The 15482-nt window shown below is 34.6% G+C and overlaps 1 protein-coding gene across 3 annotated transcripts in view; it reads left to right on the forward strand.

The window, feature by feature from the left end:
- The window catches only part of UHRF2 (ubiquitin like with PHD and ring finger domains 2), a 75249-nt gene that overhangs the window by 50744 nt on the left and 9023 nt on the right, over window positions 1–15482 (forward strand). For all 3 annotated transcript variants that reach the window (XM_061200407.1, XM_061200410.1, XM_061200409.1), the window contains 5 exons: window positions 1879–2065; window positions 6267–6390; window positions 6636–6743; window positions 9368–9472; window positions 12143–12249. In XM_061200407.1, coding sequence (XP_061056390.1) covers window positions 1879–2065; window positions 6267–6390; window positions 6636–6743; window positions 9368–9472; window positions 12143–12249 — 631 coding nt within the window. The remainder of the gene's footprint in view (window positions 1–1878; window positions 2066–6266; window positions 6391–6635; window positions 6744–9367; window positions 9473–12142; window positions 12250–15482) is intronic.

The raw sequence follows: 15482 nt of genomic DNA on the forward strand, positions 1-15482 counted from the left end.
AGGTTTATGTCATCGTTAGGATGTTAGAATGTAGCCTTATCTCTTCCTTGCATATATTTTACTTAATATCATATAGCTAGTTGGTAACAGAGGTAGACTAGATTCTAAGTCTTTTCATTCATGGTTCAATCACTATCTTTCCAAATAGGTTACAGTGTCTCATACTCTGTCAATTCTGATTTTTTTTCTGGAGAACAATTCATTGACTTTATGCTGTGTGTCAATGTCTAGTATATTCTGGGTAAAGAAATATTCAAGATTAAATAGTTCTGCCTAACCTCTTCTTACCACAGTTGTGGAAGATTAGAACAAGACAAGACCTTTAACAGATCAATAAATAGATTTCCATGTTACTGGTCTAAGCCATACTCATTTTTTGAGGCTGCGATGCTAATACATCTACGTGAATTAAGAACCTTAAGGCATACTGTGTATGACTGTTTCTATGGTTTATGACTGTATGGTTATATTCTAGGAATAAAGGTAAACTTGATGAGTAAACTTATTTAATGTGACTTACTTGCTCTCAGTAAAACACAATAGAAAGACAAGATTGACTAGGTTTTTCTTGTGTTTTCTCTCTCAGTATATCTGCATATATATGTTGTTCTCGCGTCTGTCTAATGCTAATCATGTTATAGCTACAGCTTTGAACTTCTGTGTAAAGAAACCGTTTCAGAGCCACAGCCAGATTGCCATTGGCCAGATCACTCTCCAAACCAAAAATCTAAACATACCTTTGGCATTTTAGGTCTGTGAAATTTCCGTTACTTATATGTTGTCACAGCTACCTTAGTGGAAGTGAAACAAAATTGTAACCTTCCATTCATTAGCAAGAATAGGCAGTGTGATCAGTCAGAAAGTTAGTACTGAAATCAGTGGCAATTTTCTTTCCCCCTCTCTTATTTGTCAGGTACTTGTTCCCTGTTTCTCATATTGAACAATCAGCTCTGACACGGTAAATTCCTCGCGAATTTATTGTGTGCATTTGTAAGAAATTCAGAGTATAGAACTATATAAATTATAGAACTCCCAAGAGGTAATCACTCTAACAATATATGTCATTCTAGACATCTTTCTGTATCTATATAATTCATCTTTGTGTATCTATACAGTTAATTTTGTGTAAAAATTTATTCTGCAATTTCCTTTTTGAATTTAACATATTTGGCTACGTCTGTATTATAGTTCTTATAAACTTACCTCATTTTACACAAAATCTATCCAACTGTTACTCTTTTGACATTTAAATTTAACTTTTGGTATTAGTGAGCATTACTATAAGATTTCTGTGTATGTATGTGTATTTTATAATTTCAAGTGAATATTTTGGCAGAAGGTGTTTGGGTTTAGATGGGGGAGGCTGGCGGGATGGGGGAAGTGGGGGGCAATAAGTGGAACCTGTTAGTTGCCAGAGTTCTGAACCAATTGACAAGTAAGATAAAAAAATAAACTGTTAGATACTGTTACTAATAAAGAGTATATTGGGGGCATAGCAAAACCAAAATGGGTTTGCTAACTTCTAACAGCCGTACCCCTCCTAGTTCAGTCCACCCAAGGAAAGGTTTGGATCTGCAGAATAGGTGTTACCTAATAGTTTCGTTTATTAAGTAGTTAGATCCAAACAACTTTGTTCAAGTATTGTATTTTGCTTGAAATTTTAATATATCTTACGGTGGCCCGTGAGTTCACTGCATTGCCCCTAGGCATCTCGATGCACATTTGGGGAACTTTAAAGTACTACACTGGATTATTCCTTATGGTTCTTTTCTCTTTGTTAAAAAAGCTGCATGTTATTCTCATTGGTTTTTCTTTATAAGATTCATAGAGATAAAAATGATTTTAAGACTAGGCTTGCTATAATTTTGTTCTTAATAGGGAAAAATGACCCTGAATGTGACTTTTGTGGTGGAGACCCAAATAAGAAATGCCGTTCTTGCTCCTGTCATATATGTGGTGGAAAACAGGAACCCAACATGCAAGTTCTATGTGATGAATGTAACATGGCCTATCATATTTACTGCCTGAATCCTCCTTTGGATAAGGTCCCTGAAGAGGAATACTGGTATGATTATCAGGGGATTTTTGTTGCTACTATGTTAAGAATTGCATGTGAAATGTGTCTTTGAAACACCAAAAGTAGATTTCTAAAGATACATAGTGTATATACATTTTTGATAGGTAAGAGGTAGATTTATTGAGAGAGACACACATTCTGTAGGCAGAATGCGGTCCATCTCAGAAGGCGAGAGCGCCTACGTAGTGTATATTAAAGGGCTTAAAATTGTATAACTAATGGTTATTTGGCATTGATACCTTTATTCAGTTATAACAACAGCTTCTGACCCAGTCTCTCGCTCCATTTTTTAATCCCTCCAGTCCCTTCTCCAATATGAGTCCTGTGTTCTTTCAGAAATGCAAATTTGATAGTTACTCCTTTGCTTCAGAGGCTTTATGTTACTGTACAGGGCCCTGCACAGTGTTTTTTAGTTGATTTCTCCCACTGTATCCCTTGCCACTTTGCTCTTTTATTTCCCCAAATACTGTATACCCTAGCCAGATTAAATATCTTTCAGCTTCTTAAATAAGTCATGTTCTTTATCTTCTCTGGGTTTACACTTGATGCATTTTCTTCTTGGAAACATTTTCCTCTTTGCGTAACTTCAGGATGATACTCATCCTTCAGGTTTTCACTTAAGTATGACTTCAACTGGGAATCCTTTGTAGATGGTTCCCTCTACCCCTCAGTTATTTTAGATGTGCCTATTAAATGTTTTATAATGTTACTTAACAGTTAAGTGCTTCGTACATGCAAGACACTAATAAAGTGCTTTGTATGGATTATCATACTTAATCGTATGAGGTTAATAGTAGAACCAGGCACCAAGGTGAAATATACTTGCCAGAATCTATACTTGTACTGAGTAGTGTTAGCTACAAAGAGAAAGGATTAGAAAAGAGACTGGGGGAAAATGTTCCCAGTTAAAGTTATAATACGCTTCTTAAGATGTCATATTAGGAAGTTTTTTCTTTTTAGACTACGGTTCATGTTGTTAGCATGGAAGATTTAGTTAGAGGGATGACAGACTGTACTCAGAAATACTAACATCACCATTACGTAGCTGATATCATTGTGAAGAATAGATTGTTCTCCATTCCTTTGGTCTCTCCCCACCTGTTGGGAAGGTGGTTGTATTACAGCAGAGGCTGTAGGGGTGGGGGAAGAAAAAAAAGGATACAACTTCTTCCTTTAACCCTCTGCCACTACTTTGCATGGTCACACCCTGCATTTTACCATCACCAGTAATTATATTTCCTCTGAAGTCTCATGTGCTTCTTCCTCTTTGTTTCTGTGGACGATGTGTTCTTGCTTCACTAAATGCGAACCTTTCTTCCTGCTCTCACAGTTTCGTATCCTTTTGCATTTTGAGGAACTTCACTCTTGCAGTTAATTCCGCTCCCGAATTGCCATTACTGGGTTATTCTCATTAGTATCCTAGAATCTCTTGTTTTCACAACACATGCACATACACACTCTTTCCTAGGTCCCATTTCTCCCACCTTTGTATTGTGGGAGAAAGCTGCCCACTCCCTTGCTTCTCAGAGCTGTCTCCACTGATTATTTCCATTTGCTCTCCTCCTGTCCATACCCCAGCACTCCAGTCTGACCTTCCCTCTTACTACTCAACTATATCTGCTTATATTAGGCTTACACATTTTATGTTGCCAAACCCAAGGGTCACTTCTGAGTCCTCTCCTTACTGTCCTGCTTACCTGCTAACTCTGTTTTTGTAGTTTGTATGATATCATCTAATCTCATTTTCCTCCAGCTTCACCGGCCTTTCCTTGGTCTCTTGTTGGTTTTCTCTCGTCTACCACATTTCAGAGTTTCCCAAAGCACTACCCATGTTTTCTCTCTTCATCCTTGCTCCCTAGAGGACCTCATGTAATCATGAGACTTAAATACCAAGCAAACAGCTTGGAATTTATATTTTCAGATCCAGTCTTCCCTGAGCTTTATATTCCCTATATTCAACTGCCTGCTTCGCTAGTATCACAAAACTAGTGAGTCCAAATAGAGATCTTGATTTCCACAAATGTGTCCCCTAAAATCCCGCTCCTCGCCTAATTTTCAGTAGGTAATACGATCATCTCATCCACTTGTTGAGGGCCAAAAAGCTAAACTTAATTTTGATTCTTTCTTCTCCCCACTCACATCCAATAACACATGAGCAAATCTTACAGTTCTCCATAATGTTTCTCTACTCTCACCACCCAGTTCAAACCACTATCTCTACCCTGAACTGTATAGTAAATGCCTAACTAGTCTTGCTTTCACATTGTCTACCAGCTATCCTTCTCGCCACAGCAGCAGAATGATCTAAGTCCTGAATCAGGTTACTCACCTGTTTAAAACCCCCTAATGTCTTCCTGTTGCGTTTAGGATAAAATCTCAACCCTTGCCATCTATGACCTGCCCCCTGACTACTTTTATGTTCTTCAGAACGTACCATTCCTTACTATGCCTCAGGACCTTTACATTTAACACCGCTTTGCCTGGAATATCTTACCTGGCCTCTTGATAGGAATCTCAGCTGGAATCCCACCTCAGAACCTTTAACTATTGTATCTAAAGACACATAACATTTCTAATCATTACTACCACCCACATAACCCTGATGTATTTCCTTTATAGCATTTACCACTTTCTGAAGTTGTTTCATTTTATGTACTAGTTTTCCTTAACTGTTTACAAATATTTTGATCACAAACATTTATCCCTACCCAGTGCCAAAATAGTGCCTGAGTTCTTAACAAACCTGATGAAAAGATGGATCCCAGGGATGACTATAATTAGAAGACTGTCTTAGATTACTCTATGGAGTATTTCTACATTCATATCGAGGTCCTTCACTTTACCTGGAATTCCTTAACCTTAAATCTTCTTTTCCACTTCTCCAAATTATGTTGTCTGGATATTTAACCTCTGAACTCATTTTCTCATCAGAGATAATATCTGCTTTCACCATAAGATCTTTGATAAAATTATAGGGTTAGCACATCAGGTAAAATACAATCTTTCTTACAACAAATTAATTTTTGGAAGCCTTCCTGATTTCCAAATTAGTAGGGATTTTACTTGATAGTATTTATTGCCGTATCATACATAATTTTACCTTGAATTTGTTTCTGTATCTCACTGCCCGACTAATTTTCTCAGGGACCGAATTGTTTACATGTCTCATAATTAGGCAGTCAAAATTAACTAGTGGGTACCCACTAGTTAACTAGTGGGTACAGGTGTCATCTTCTTTACTCTGTAGGCCACATGGCATAGATCATTATAAAATGGGAAGTATAGAAAAAGAAATCTAAGACTAATGGGGGAGTGGCCAGTTGATCTTTGGATATACTCAAAGTTTCCATATCTTGGTGACTCAAGAATAGTCCCATCTCATTCTATAGACATACTTATGCTTTGCTTTTTAGAAATGATATAAGGCAGATTATAATGGTGTACAAGTTACAGCAGAATGACCAACTACAGATAGGCTAAAGGACAGACAAGTATAGAGAATTGAAATTGAGCTAGAGATAAGGCTAATATAAGCAAGCATCCTTGAATCCAGTGTACTTGTTATAATAAACTATACTTTTTTGGGGGGGGGAACCTTTTATTTGCAGCAATATTCTCTAATTAGAAAAATCATAAAATATCTACAAAAAGCTTTCTGGAGGTAATATGTGATTTTAGCAAGGTGACAGGACACCCGTTCAGCACGCAAATATCAATCATTTCATTATGCCTGCAATTAGACTATACATTTTTGAATCTGAGAATTCTAATAACCAATTTAGATGGGGAGATATATCAGTTGCATGGATCATTGTTCAGTCTAGAATCATCTATTCTTACCACTTTTGCTTTAATGATAAAAACTTCAAATGAATAATTTCTACTCTGAGGATTAGTGATAAGATCAGAGTTTATGGTGCCATTTAAATTGAACAGCCTTGTTTGGCTTTTGCACTGCATTTGAGAATTTGATAATAAAATCTAGTTCTCTAAAAGAATGACAAGTTTTTTTCGGTGAGCTTAATCATGTAAATATTTTGAAAAGGTTAATACTGAAATGCCAACTGAAACTCTGTAATATACACCAAGTATTACATCTTAAAACTTGTTCTAACCTAGAAAGGCCATTATTCTGTTATTGGCTTTAATATAATATTATCAAAATTCCTTTTCTTCTTTTTTTTTTAAGGTATTGTCCTTCCTGTAAAACTGATTCTAGTGAAGTTGTAAAGGCTGGTGAAAGACTCAAGATGAGTAAAAAGAAAGCAAAGATGCCATCAGCTAGTACTGAAAGCCGAAGAGACTGGGGCAGGGTAAAGAAGGAAGTCTCTTTTTCTTCCTGGTTACAATGTTTATAACTGTGACGCAAGTTACAATGTTTCAGTTCCAATAGTAGTAATGGTATAAATGATGTTAAGAATCTGAAATGTTAACAAATAACTATATTGATTAATCATATAAATTGTTAGGTTTTTATTTTATCCACATTTTATGGGAATTAAGGGCTTTCTTTAAGATTTAACATAACTGATTTCTCAGTTTGTTCGGTACCTTGTAGGGAATGGCCTGTGTTGGTCGCACTAGAGAATGTACTATTGTTCCTTCTAATCATTATGGACCTATTCCTGGAATTCCTGTTGGATCGACTTGGAGATTTAGAGTTCAGGTATGTTTTAAATTGGCTTAGTTGAAAGGGTAAAATTGGGTATAGTTCAAATTGTAGCAGTGTTAGTGTCGATTGATTGTAAATGGACTAACCTAGGTAGTATCACATGGCATTCAGTTGTTAGAATGAAAGATTTCCTATAGGATGGGTAGACTCTTGCTCATAGCTTAGCAGACAGAGGAGCACACATCATGGAATTAGGCTTCCTCTAAGCCTTTGAATCACTTCATTTTACTATTCTGTTATAGTTATGGTAGTTAAAGTTATTAAGTGTTCTGAAGAACTTTTCTTGATCTGCAAGGAAGCTCACTTAGGGTGTTTTCTTTGGGGATTATCCTCTTGAATGAATGTTAAGATATTGGTTAGAGGAAATGTCAGATAATCCAAGGATTAAATTAGTTCTCTTTTCCTCTTGAAGAAAACTCTTGTATTTTTCTAATTTCTTCTTTAGAAAAGTAATTTTTTCATTATGGAAAATTTAATGTGGAAAAAAAAATCTCTTAGGTAAAGAGCAGTTTCCAGTTAGACAGGATTCTGAACTTTAAGAGTCTAATAGCACTGGTGCTTAGACCACTGATAAAATTTTAAGATTAAAATAATGTAATACATATACATAGCATGGAAAGTTAAATACTAGAGTATGATTTATATTTTAAAAACCTACCCTCTTTTTTCACCATTTTCTGTTTCTAAGAGGCAATCACTTTAAAGTTACTTTTTCTGAATTTACCTCCTTATTTATAAATAACATGTTTGTACAGCTTTTGTCTTTATATTTTGGTTTTATTAATCTCTTTCTATGGAAGACAAGAATTTAGTTTAACACACTCTGTCCTCTCATCCTTGCAATGGTTATATCATAATTTTGAATAAATCAATTTTCAAGGCTTATATTATGACTTTGGATCTATAAATACAGTAAAAAAAAAAAAACTGAGTTCAGGCATACCTCATTGCATTGCACTTTGCTTCATTGTACTTCACAAATACTGTGTTTTTTTACAAATTGAAGCTTTTTGGCAACCCTGTGTCAAGCAAGTCGATAGGCGCCATTTTTCCGACAGCATTATTTTTTAATTAAGGTGTGTACGTTTTTTAGACATAATGCTGTCATACACTTAAGACTACAGTATAGTGTAAATATGACTTTTATATGTACTGGGAAACCAGAAAATTTGTGTGACTCGCTTTATTGCAATATTTACTTTATTGTAGTGGTCTGGAACCAAACCTGAAATATCTCTGAGGTATGCCTGTACAATAATAAATAAGATTTATTTTTTATGCTGTGTATTATTTATAATATTTATATATGAAATAAAAATTATAATAAAATACACTTAGTGTATTTTTAATTGCCTTGTTCTTTGTTTGCTTCTTTTTTTTGTATGCCTGTCATTCATTCCCAGATTGTAAAAGCCTCATTAATACGGTCTAAGATGACTGAGGTCATTGGCCTAAGCATTTAGGAGGATAGATTTGCAGTTTAGGAAGTAGGGAAGATTCAGCATGATTTATTATCGGGGTTGGTGAGGTTGGGAATCAAATGGTCCTGTGCTCTAAAGCACCTAGTGTTTTCAAGGCCTAAATCCAGGTTCTGTTGCTCTTATCAGCTTCTCATCAACTTCTAATGTGCCTCTTTACCTAGCCCACTATACAGGCTTGGATTTACTCTGCTAAGAACAGTTGTGTGATAAACAAATGAATTAGAATACTTCTCTTAAGGAGTTTGAAGTACACAAAGAAGTGACACTTAAGTGAGCCAGAATTGAAGATACATGGGGAAAAGTAGTAGGCCATTGAAATAGAAGAATTGCATGAATAAACTAAAAATGGGTAGTATGTTTATCATTGAGTAGTTGGGCTCAGATGTATAGGCTCCATAATGGAGAAGCTGAAGATAAGGCTGGGAAAGTAGATAGGCGCCCGGTTGAGAGAGGATAATACGTAATACTTAACTTGGCCTTAATATACTATTAAGACTGTTTAATACATGTTAAGCAGTTGAAAATTAAAAGCAGATATGTTCTTAAAAGGATCATTCTGTTTGTGATAGGTAGAATGAGTTTGAAGGAACAAAACTGCTGGAGGCAGTGAAAAAGGGTATGTTTTAAGTATTCATACTCAAACTAGGCTTATATCACTGAAAGTAGAAAAAGATGGTTTTGAGAGATTTAGGCGATCAAATCAACAATATTTGTGACCAGATGGGTTTGAAGAATACAGAAGAATGAGGCTGAAATGACTCTTGCCTTTTTGACTTGGCTAGGGAACAGTGCCATAATGAAAGATGAGAAATGAGAAAAAAAGCGATCTAGAGCACTTATAGTAAATTATTTTTTGCCCAAATTGAGCTGGAATTACCAATAGACATAGGATAATGATTCTTTAATAGTTATTTTGAAACTCACAATTCTAGGCCTGAGCAGTTTTAAGAGTCATCAGTTCAGTACCTGAAGGATATATAGTTGGGGAGAAGTAGTCTGTGAGCAAAACTTAGAATTCTGTGTGATATTCAGTTCTTAGTTGAAGCTTTTAAGATACAATAACATATGTGAAACCATTTTGTAAATGTAACTTAACGAACTGTTCAAAGGTATTTTGAGTCTCTCTTGATGTTATAGGTGAGCGAAGCGGGTGTCCATAGACCCCATGTTGGTGGAATTCATGGTCGAAGTAATGATGGCGCTTACTCTCTTGTCCTGGCTGGTGGATTTGCGGATGAAGTAGTAAGTCATGATACAAGCTTGTTCTTTAGAACCTGTCTTGATCATTCAGTAAAATACAGAAGCTTTGTCCAGGATAAATCCCATCTCTTTTAGCATCGTTTTTATGTTGAAGTGGTCAGTTCTTTACCAGTTAAAAAGTAAATCAATTGGCAGTCTTTAATCTTTGTGTGTACTGATTATTGCAGTGAAAATAGTCACATTTTCTTTAGAGCTCATTTTTAATTTTGGGCTCATTTACATTTTTAATAATTGTAGATTGACGTGTAGCGTTAGAAATAATACAGAGATGTCTTTGCCCTTTATTCAGGTTCAGCCAGTGGTAACATCTTGCAAAACTATAGTTTAATATCACAACCAGGATACTGACATTGATACATTCAGGACACTGAACATTTCCCTTACCACAAGGATCCCTCATGTTGCCCTTTTTTAGCCACCCTACTATATCTGCTCCCCCAACCCCCCTTAACCCCAGACAACCACCAATCTGTTCTCTGTTTCTATAATTTTGTCACTTCAAAAATTTTTATAAATGGAATCGTATAGTGTATAACCTTTGGGATTGGGTTTTTTTCACTCAGCGTAATCCTCAAATTGTGCCATGTGTCAATAGTTCATTCCTTTTTATTGCTGAGTAGTGTTCCATGGATATAGGTGTACCACAGTACAACCATTCACCCATTGAAGAACATCTTGGTTATTTCCAGCAAATAATGCTGCATTAAAAATTGTGACAGGTTTTTTGGTAAATATGAGTGTTCATTTCTTTGGGATAAATGCCCAGAAGTGTAATTGCTGGGTTGTATGGTAGATGCATGATTAGTTCTTTAAGAAACTGCCAAAAAAAAAAGGAAAAAAGAAACTGCTGAAGTATTTTCCAGAGTGACTGTACCACTTCTTGTTCTTATCAGCAGTGTAAGTGATTCAGTTTCTCTGCATCCTCACCAGCATTCAGTGTTGTTGCTTTCTTTTAGCCATTCTGATAGGTATGTAGTTATAGCTCATTGTAGTTTTAATTGACATTTCCCTAATGACTAAGAGTGTTGGACGTGATTTATTTATTTGCTATGTGTATATCCTCTTGGGTGGTGTAGCTCTTCAGGTCTTTTGCCCATTTTCTAATTGGGTTGTGGGTTTTGTTTGTTTTTACTGTTCATTGGATGTGTAGTTTGGAGGTATTTTCTCCCAGTCTGTTTCATCTGCGTGCTTTCATGGTATAATGATGAATTCAAGTATAGATGAGTTAATGACATAGAATTTAACTATTTTTACATGATTATTTGCTGCTTGAAGAATAATCAGAAATGTTTTTGTTCTTATGTTTCAAACACTGTTGAACTTATGTTGTCCCTATTAAGCTCTCTCCTACCTAGTTCACACTACTTTTTCCTTTATAGCACTACCACAGTTATAACTTTAAAAGTCGACAGGGTTATAAATATGAGCATTGTGAAGTCAATCCAGATACCATTTGGAAGACTGTATCTGATCAATTTAAGAAGTATTCTGGACTATTTTAGATGTACTTATTTATTAGAATTCCTTCAAATGGAGTATACACTGAAGATGAAATTCCTTAACACCTTATTCTTTAAAATATAGACCTCAATTTTGGGTCAACAAAGTGAATTGAATGAAGGTTTTAGGACATATAGAAACACTTAAAACCATGAGATTTTAGTTATGACTTTTAATCAAAGGAAAAACTAGATGCAAAATAATTGACCTTTATTACAAGCAAGAATTAAGTAGAGAAAACTTCATTATCTTAAGTTCAGTCTGAACTAGTTAAAATAATCTTGCATTGAAGAAGAACCACTATTGAGATAGTATTAGTAGAATTAATTTACATACTGATAGTTACTTTCCTCGGTTTAAGTACTGAATCAGGCAAAAACAATAGCGATATAAATTTGTAGCTACTATAAAAATACTCGTGGAGCTAGTTTTTAATATCTTCTTTGGGCGTGTTTTTTTCACATTTAGTAGATGCTATACAACTTTTAGCATCCAAATTCTTTTCTAACTTTCTTCTTAATGGTAGGTAATTGTTTTATGCCAATATAATTTGAGTAAACCCATAGACTGTAAAATGTGGGGAACTTACAATGCTGTTACGATTTTTAAGTTTGAAATTTAGCAGCAAACTTGGATATGGTGATTCACTTTGTTATAAAGCAGAAACTAACGTACCATTGTAAAGCAATTATACTCCAATAAAGATGTTAAAAAAAAAAAAACAGTAAGCCTTGGATATGGTATAGATTGCTGTTGGGAAATCAGTTTTGGAGTATTTATTAAAATGGTGCCCTGTAAAGACCCTACAAATTAATATTGATAAGTTGATTTTAATAACATTGAATTAAACTAAACAATATTCCCAACCCATAAGACCTTATTTTGTAACATTCTATAAATTATTTGTATAAGAATAGCTATGTTTGGAGGTGTTGGAAGCTATAACTTTAAAATGAAATCTTTAGATCAAGTGATACAGCTTGAAGGTATATTACACACAAAATTGCATTTGAATTTTGCCTTATTTTGGTAGATACCTTGAGAGAACATGTCAACTTATAACATCCGAACCAAAAGTTCTGACTCTGAAACAAGAATTGGTGAATTATACCTGGCTTTAGGTGTTTTAATGCCAAAAATGTTCTCCTGCAGGACCGAGGTGATGAATTCACATACACTGGGAGTGGTGGTAAAAATCTTGCTGGTAATAAAAGAATTGGTGCACCATCGGCTGATCAAACATTAACAAACATGAACAGGTACTCTATATTGTTAGTTTGTAAAGACTGTTTAGAATTTGGGCTTTGTGTAAAAGTTGGATTATAGGACTATAATTTATAACTTACACTGTAGAGGAGAATCTTAAATTGTGAGTTAATATAGCTAAAATACAAATCCTATTACCTGATTAGTATATAATTACTTATAAGCTTCCTAACTTATTTCTTAGTATCATTTTTTTAAATGACATAATTCCCAGTCTTAATACATGTGCTTTGCATTTGGAAACATGTTGAAACCTTTAAAGGAAAGGAACCTATATAATTTAATGAAATTGAGGACAAGGTGGCTTATCTACTACCACATAGGTCAAAGTTATGTTCTACTAAACACAGATTTATCTTTTAAAGTGACAAACTTCTTTTTAGAGGAGACTAATGTGAAATAGGGTTATGTTTGGGAGCCACATTTATGTGCATAAGTGAAACATCAGATAACTTAATCAGAACTACACAAGGTGCTTTTAGGATTTATGATAAAATGTCTTTTAACTGTTAAAAAAGAGAATGTTTAGGTACAAAAGAGCCACCTTGTGCTGACTTTATTCTATAGAAATATTCATGATATTCCAGCTTCCATGGGAATAGAAAATTTAATAACTTCAAAATGTTTTATTTCGTAAATGGCATGCTAATACCAATAATTAAGTAACCCAAACCATCAGATATCAGTGACCACATTATAACTTGTCATACTGATAATTTTGTGATCATGAAGTTGAAATTTTTTGTATCCTATTATTTAAGGGTATTTTGTGGAATATTGAGTAAAAGTGAGTATTTTTTGCTTTCCTGAGTCTAAATCACTCAGTTTTAAGTAGTGTGTCCTTAATTTCTGATTACCATGTGAAGTAAAGAATATACTTTATGATTTCAAGACTTTGTTGCATACCAAGTTACATAGAATCTGTTTTTATGTCTTCCTTCTATATTATTTCTGACAGTAGGATTATTTTATTGAACCAGCAGAGGAGACAGGTCAGATTTGCTGGTGAAAACATTGCTGAGGTAGGAGTCCAGCCCCTACGCAGTCTTTTTCTAACAAGAAAGCAACTCTTTAGGAAGAATGATCTTAAAAGGAATTAGAAATATTTCGATGTGTATTGTCAATGAAAATGTATCTTGAATTTGCAAAAGGGCTTTTTCATGTTGTCAAATCTGAAAATTATACTTTCCCTTTAATAATAAGATTATTTGGCTTGAATGAAACTTCCTTTGTAACTACCTGCACTTGTAATGTACATGATAAATTCCTGTCAAGCTTTTGAAGAATCTAATAAATATACCCTGTATATCATATGTCACAATCTCAGAAAATAATTGACAAGTAGTAAAAATGTTTATATTAATAAGGAAGGTAGTGAAAATGAAATAGAAACTCAAAACAATTTAGGATTGACTTACCACAGAGACTCTAACATTCCTTCAGGTAATTTATACGTTAAGCTGTGAGTACACCTTGTGATTGTAAAGGCCTCTTAGGCAAAGGTACCTATATGTTTTATAAACACGAAAGCTGAGGTGAAAGCTCTGACCCATAGTATACTCTTTCCTGACGTGTATATGGTCTAATTCCTTTTTTGTTTCTCTACTAAGAGGTAGTTTGATACCTGCTTTTTGCTTTTGAGAAGTTTGTTCCTGTTTCTTCTCAGCTCTTCCACTTTATGAAACTGAAGAGGGCAGCAGGTAACCTGGCCATCCTTTATCAGGGCGGTTAGAGGCAATCGATTGAGCTGTGGATAGAATAATGGAAAAGCCTTGTTGTTTTGCCTAGTTTCATTCATCCTCTTAGACTCTTTACACAAACTTGAACAGACTGCATACTTATGTGAAACTAGAAGTGAGTTAATAATTCGTTAATGGTGCAGTCATTATGATGGAAGGTACCTGTGAGCACCAAAGCATTCCACTCATTAATGTGAAGATAGTACATATCTCTTTCTTAGCTCTTTAAGAGGATGAAGTATATGTATCTCAATAGGTATTCCATAAATAATACCAGCCCTAGAATTGATGGCTACATTTTCTTCTACCTCAGAGTTTTAATGCATCTCCCATTTGAGATAAAAAAGATAACTTGGTGATCTTTAACTCTTTGACCACGTCTATTAAAAAAATTTTTTAACAAAACACTTAAGTTCATTTACTTTAACTATGATAGAAAGATTATAGTAGATTAGTCATTTAGTCTTAAGGTCTTTTGTTTGTTTGGGGTTTTTTTTGTTTGTTTGTTTTTGAGCTTGCATAAAAAGAACTATACCCTGAAAAAGCATGTTGTATCATATCTGATTTTACCAGATTTGAGGGGAGGGTATCTTTTTTTAACCTTAAATGTTCTTAGTGGATTCTTTTCACTTAGGATATAGGTGTCTTAGAGGAAAAATACTAACTTTAAATACATTCTAGTTTGTCTTTTGGGGAGCAGGACTAAGTTTCCCCAAGGAAGGTCTTCTAACGTCTATTAACCTTACTGATTAATTACTACTAGGTGAGTACACATACTAAGGAAGCTTCAGCTAAATCCAGTGCTGCTTCCAGCTCAGTGTTCCTCCTTGTTCATGTGTCATCAGTAAAATGTAGTGATCTTGAGCAGCCAAAAATCTTTATTGTCATGATTTAGCACAGGTATTTGAATGCTTCAGTTTTATTTAAACTTACCTTTTTACTGCAAGTCTTTAAAGGATATTCTCATATTAAACTTGTTCTTATTATCTTCTAAACTTTAAGGAATCTCTATTGTCTGGAATGTGGAAAGTAGACCTAGGAAGGTCATTCATACCTTGCTGACAAATTTATTTTTCTGGATTTCTTTCTACATTTTTCCAGCAATTTACCTCATTCCCTTATCAAAAATAACTATTACAACAATCACGTGCTTTAGTTTTCCAACTTTCTCCCTTCCCTCAACAAACGTTATTTAAAGAAAATTCCATGTATTTCTAGTTGTTTTCTATTATACGTGGCACAGATGTTATTACTTTCAGAAGAACCCTACAGGCTATCTGAGAACCAATCCCCTGGCTTGGGGGTGACATCAGAAAACTGATTTGTCTTCTCTGCTGGTGGGGGAAAGCATAATCCTATTATCTGGAATAATATGGAAAGAATCATAGAATCTTAACCATCAGGTAAGGCATAATTCACCTTTTAATTGAGCTAATGATGCGATTATATACTTGAAGAAAGATTACTTGGTATAAAGACTTTGTTTT

The sequence above is a fragment of the Eubalaena glacialis genome, chromosome 9 (assembly GCF_028564815.1).
Source record: "Eubalaena glacialis isolate mEubGla1 chromosome 9, mEubGla1.1.hap2.+ XY, whole genome shotgun sequence".
NCBI lineage: Eukaryota > Metazoa > Chordata > Mammalia > Artiodactyla > Balaenidae > Eubalaena > Eubalaena glacialis.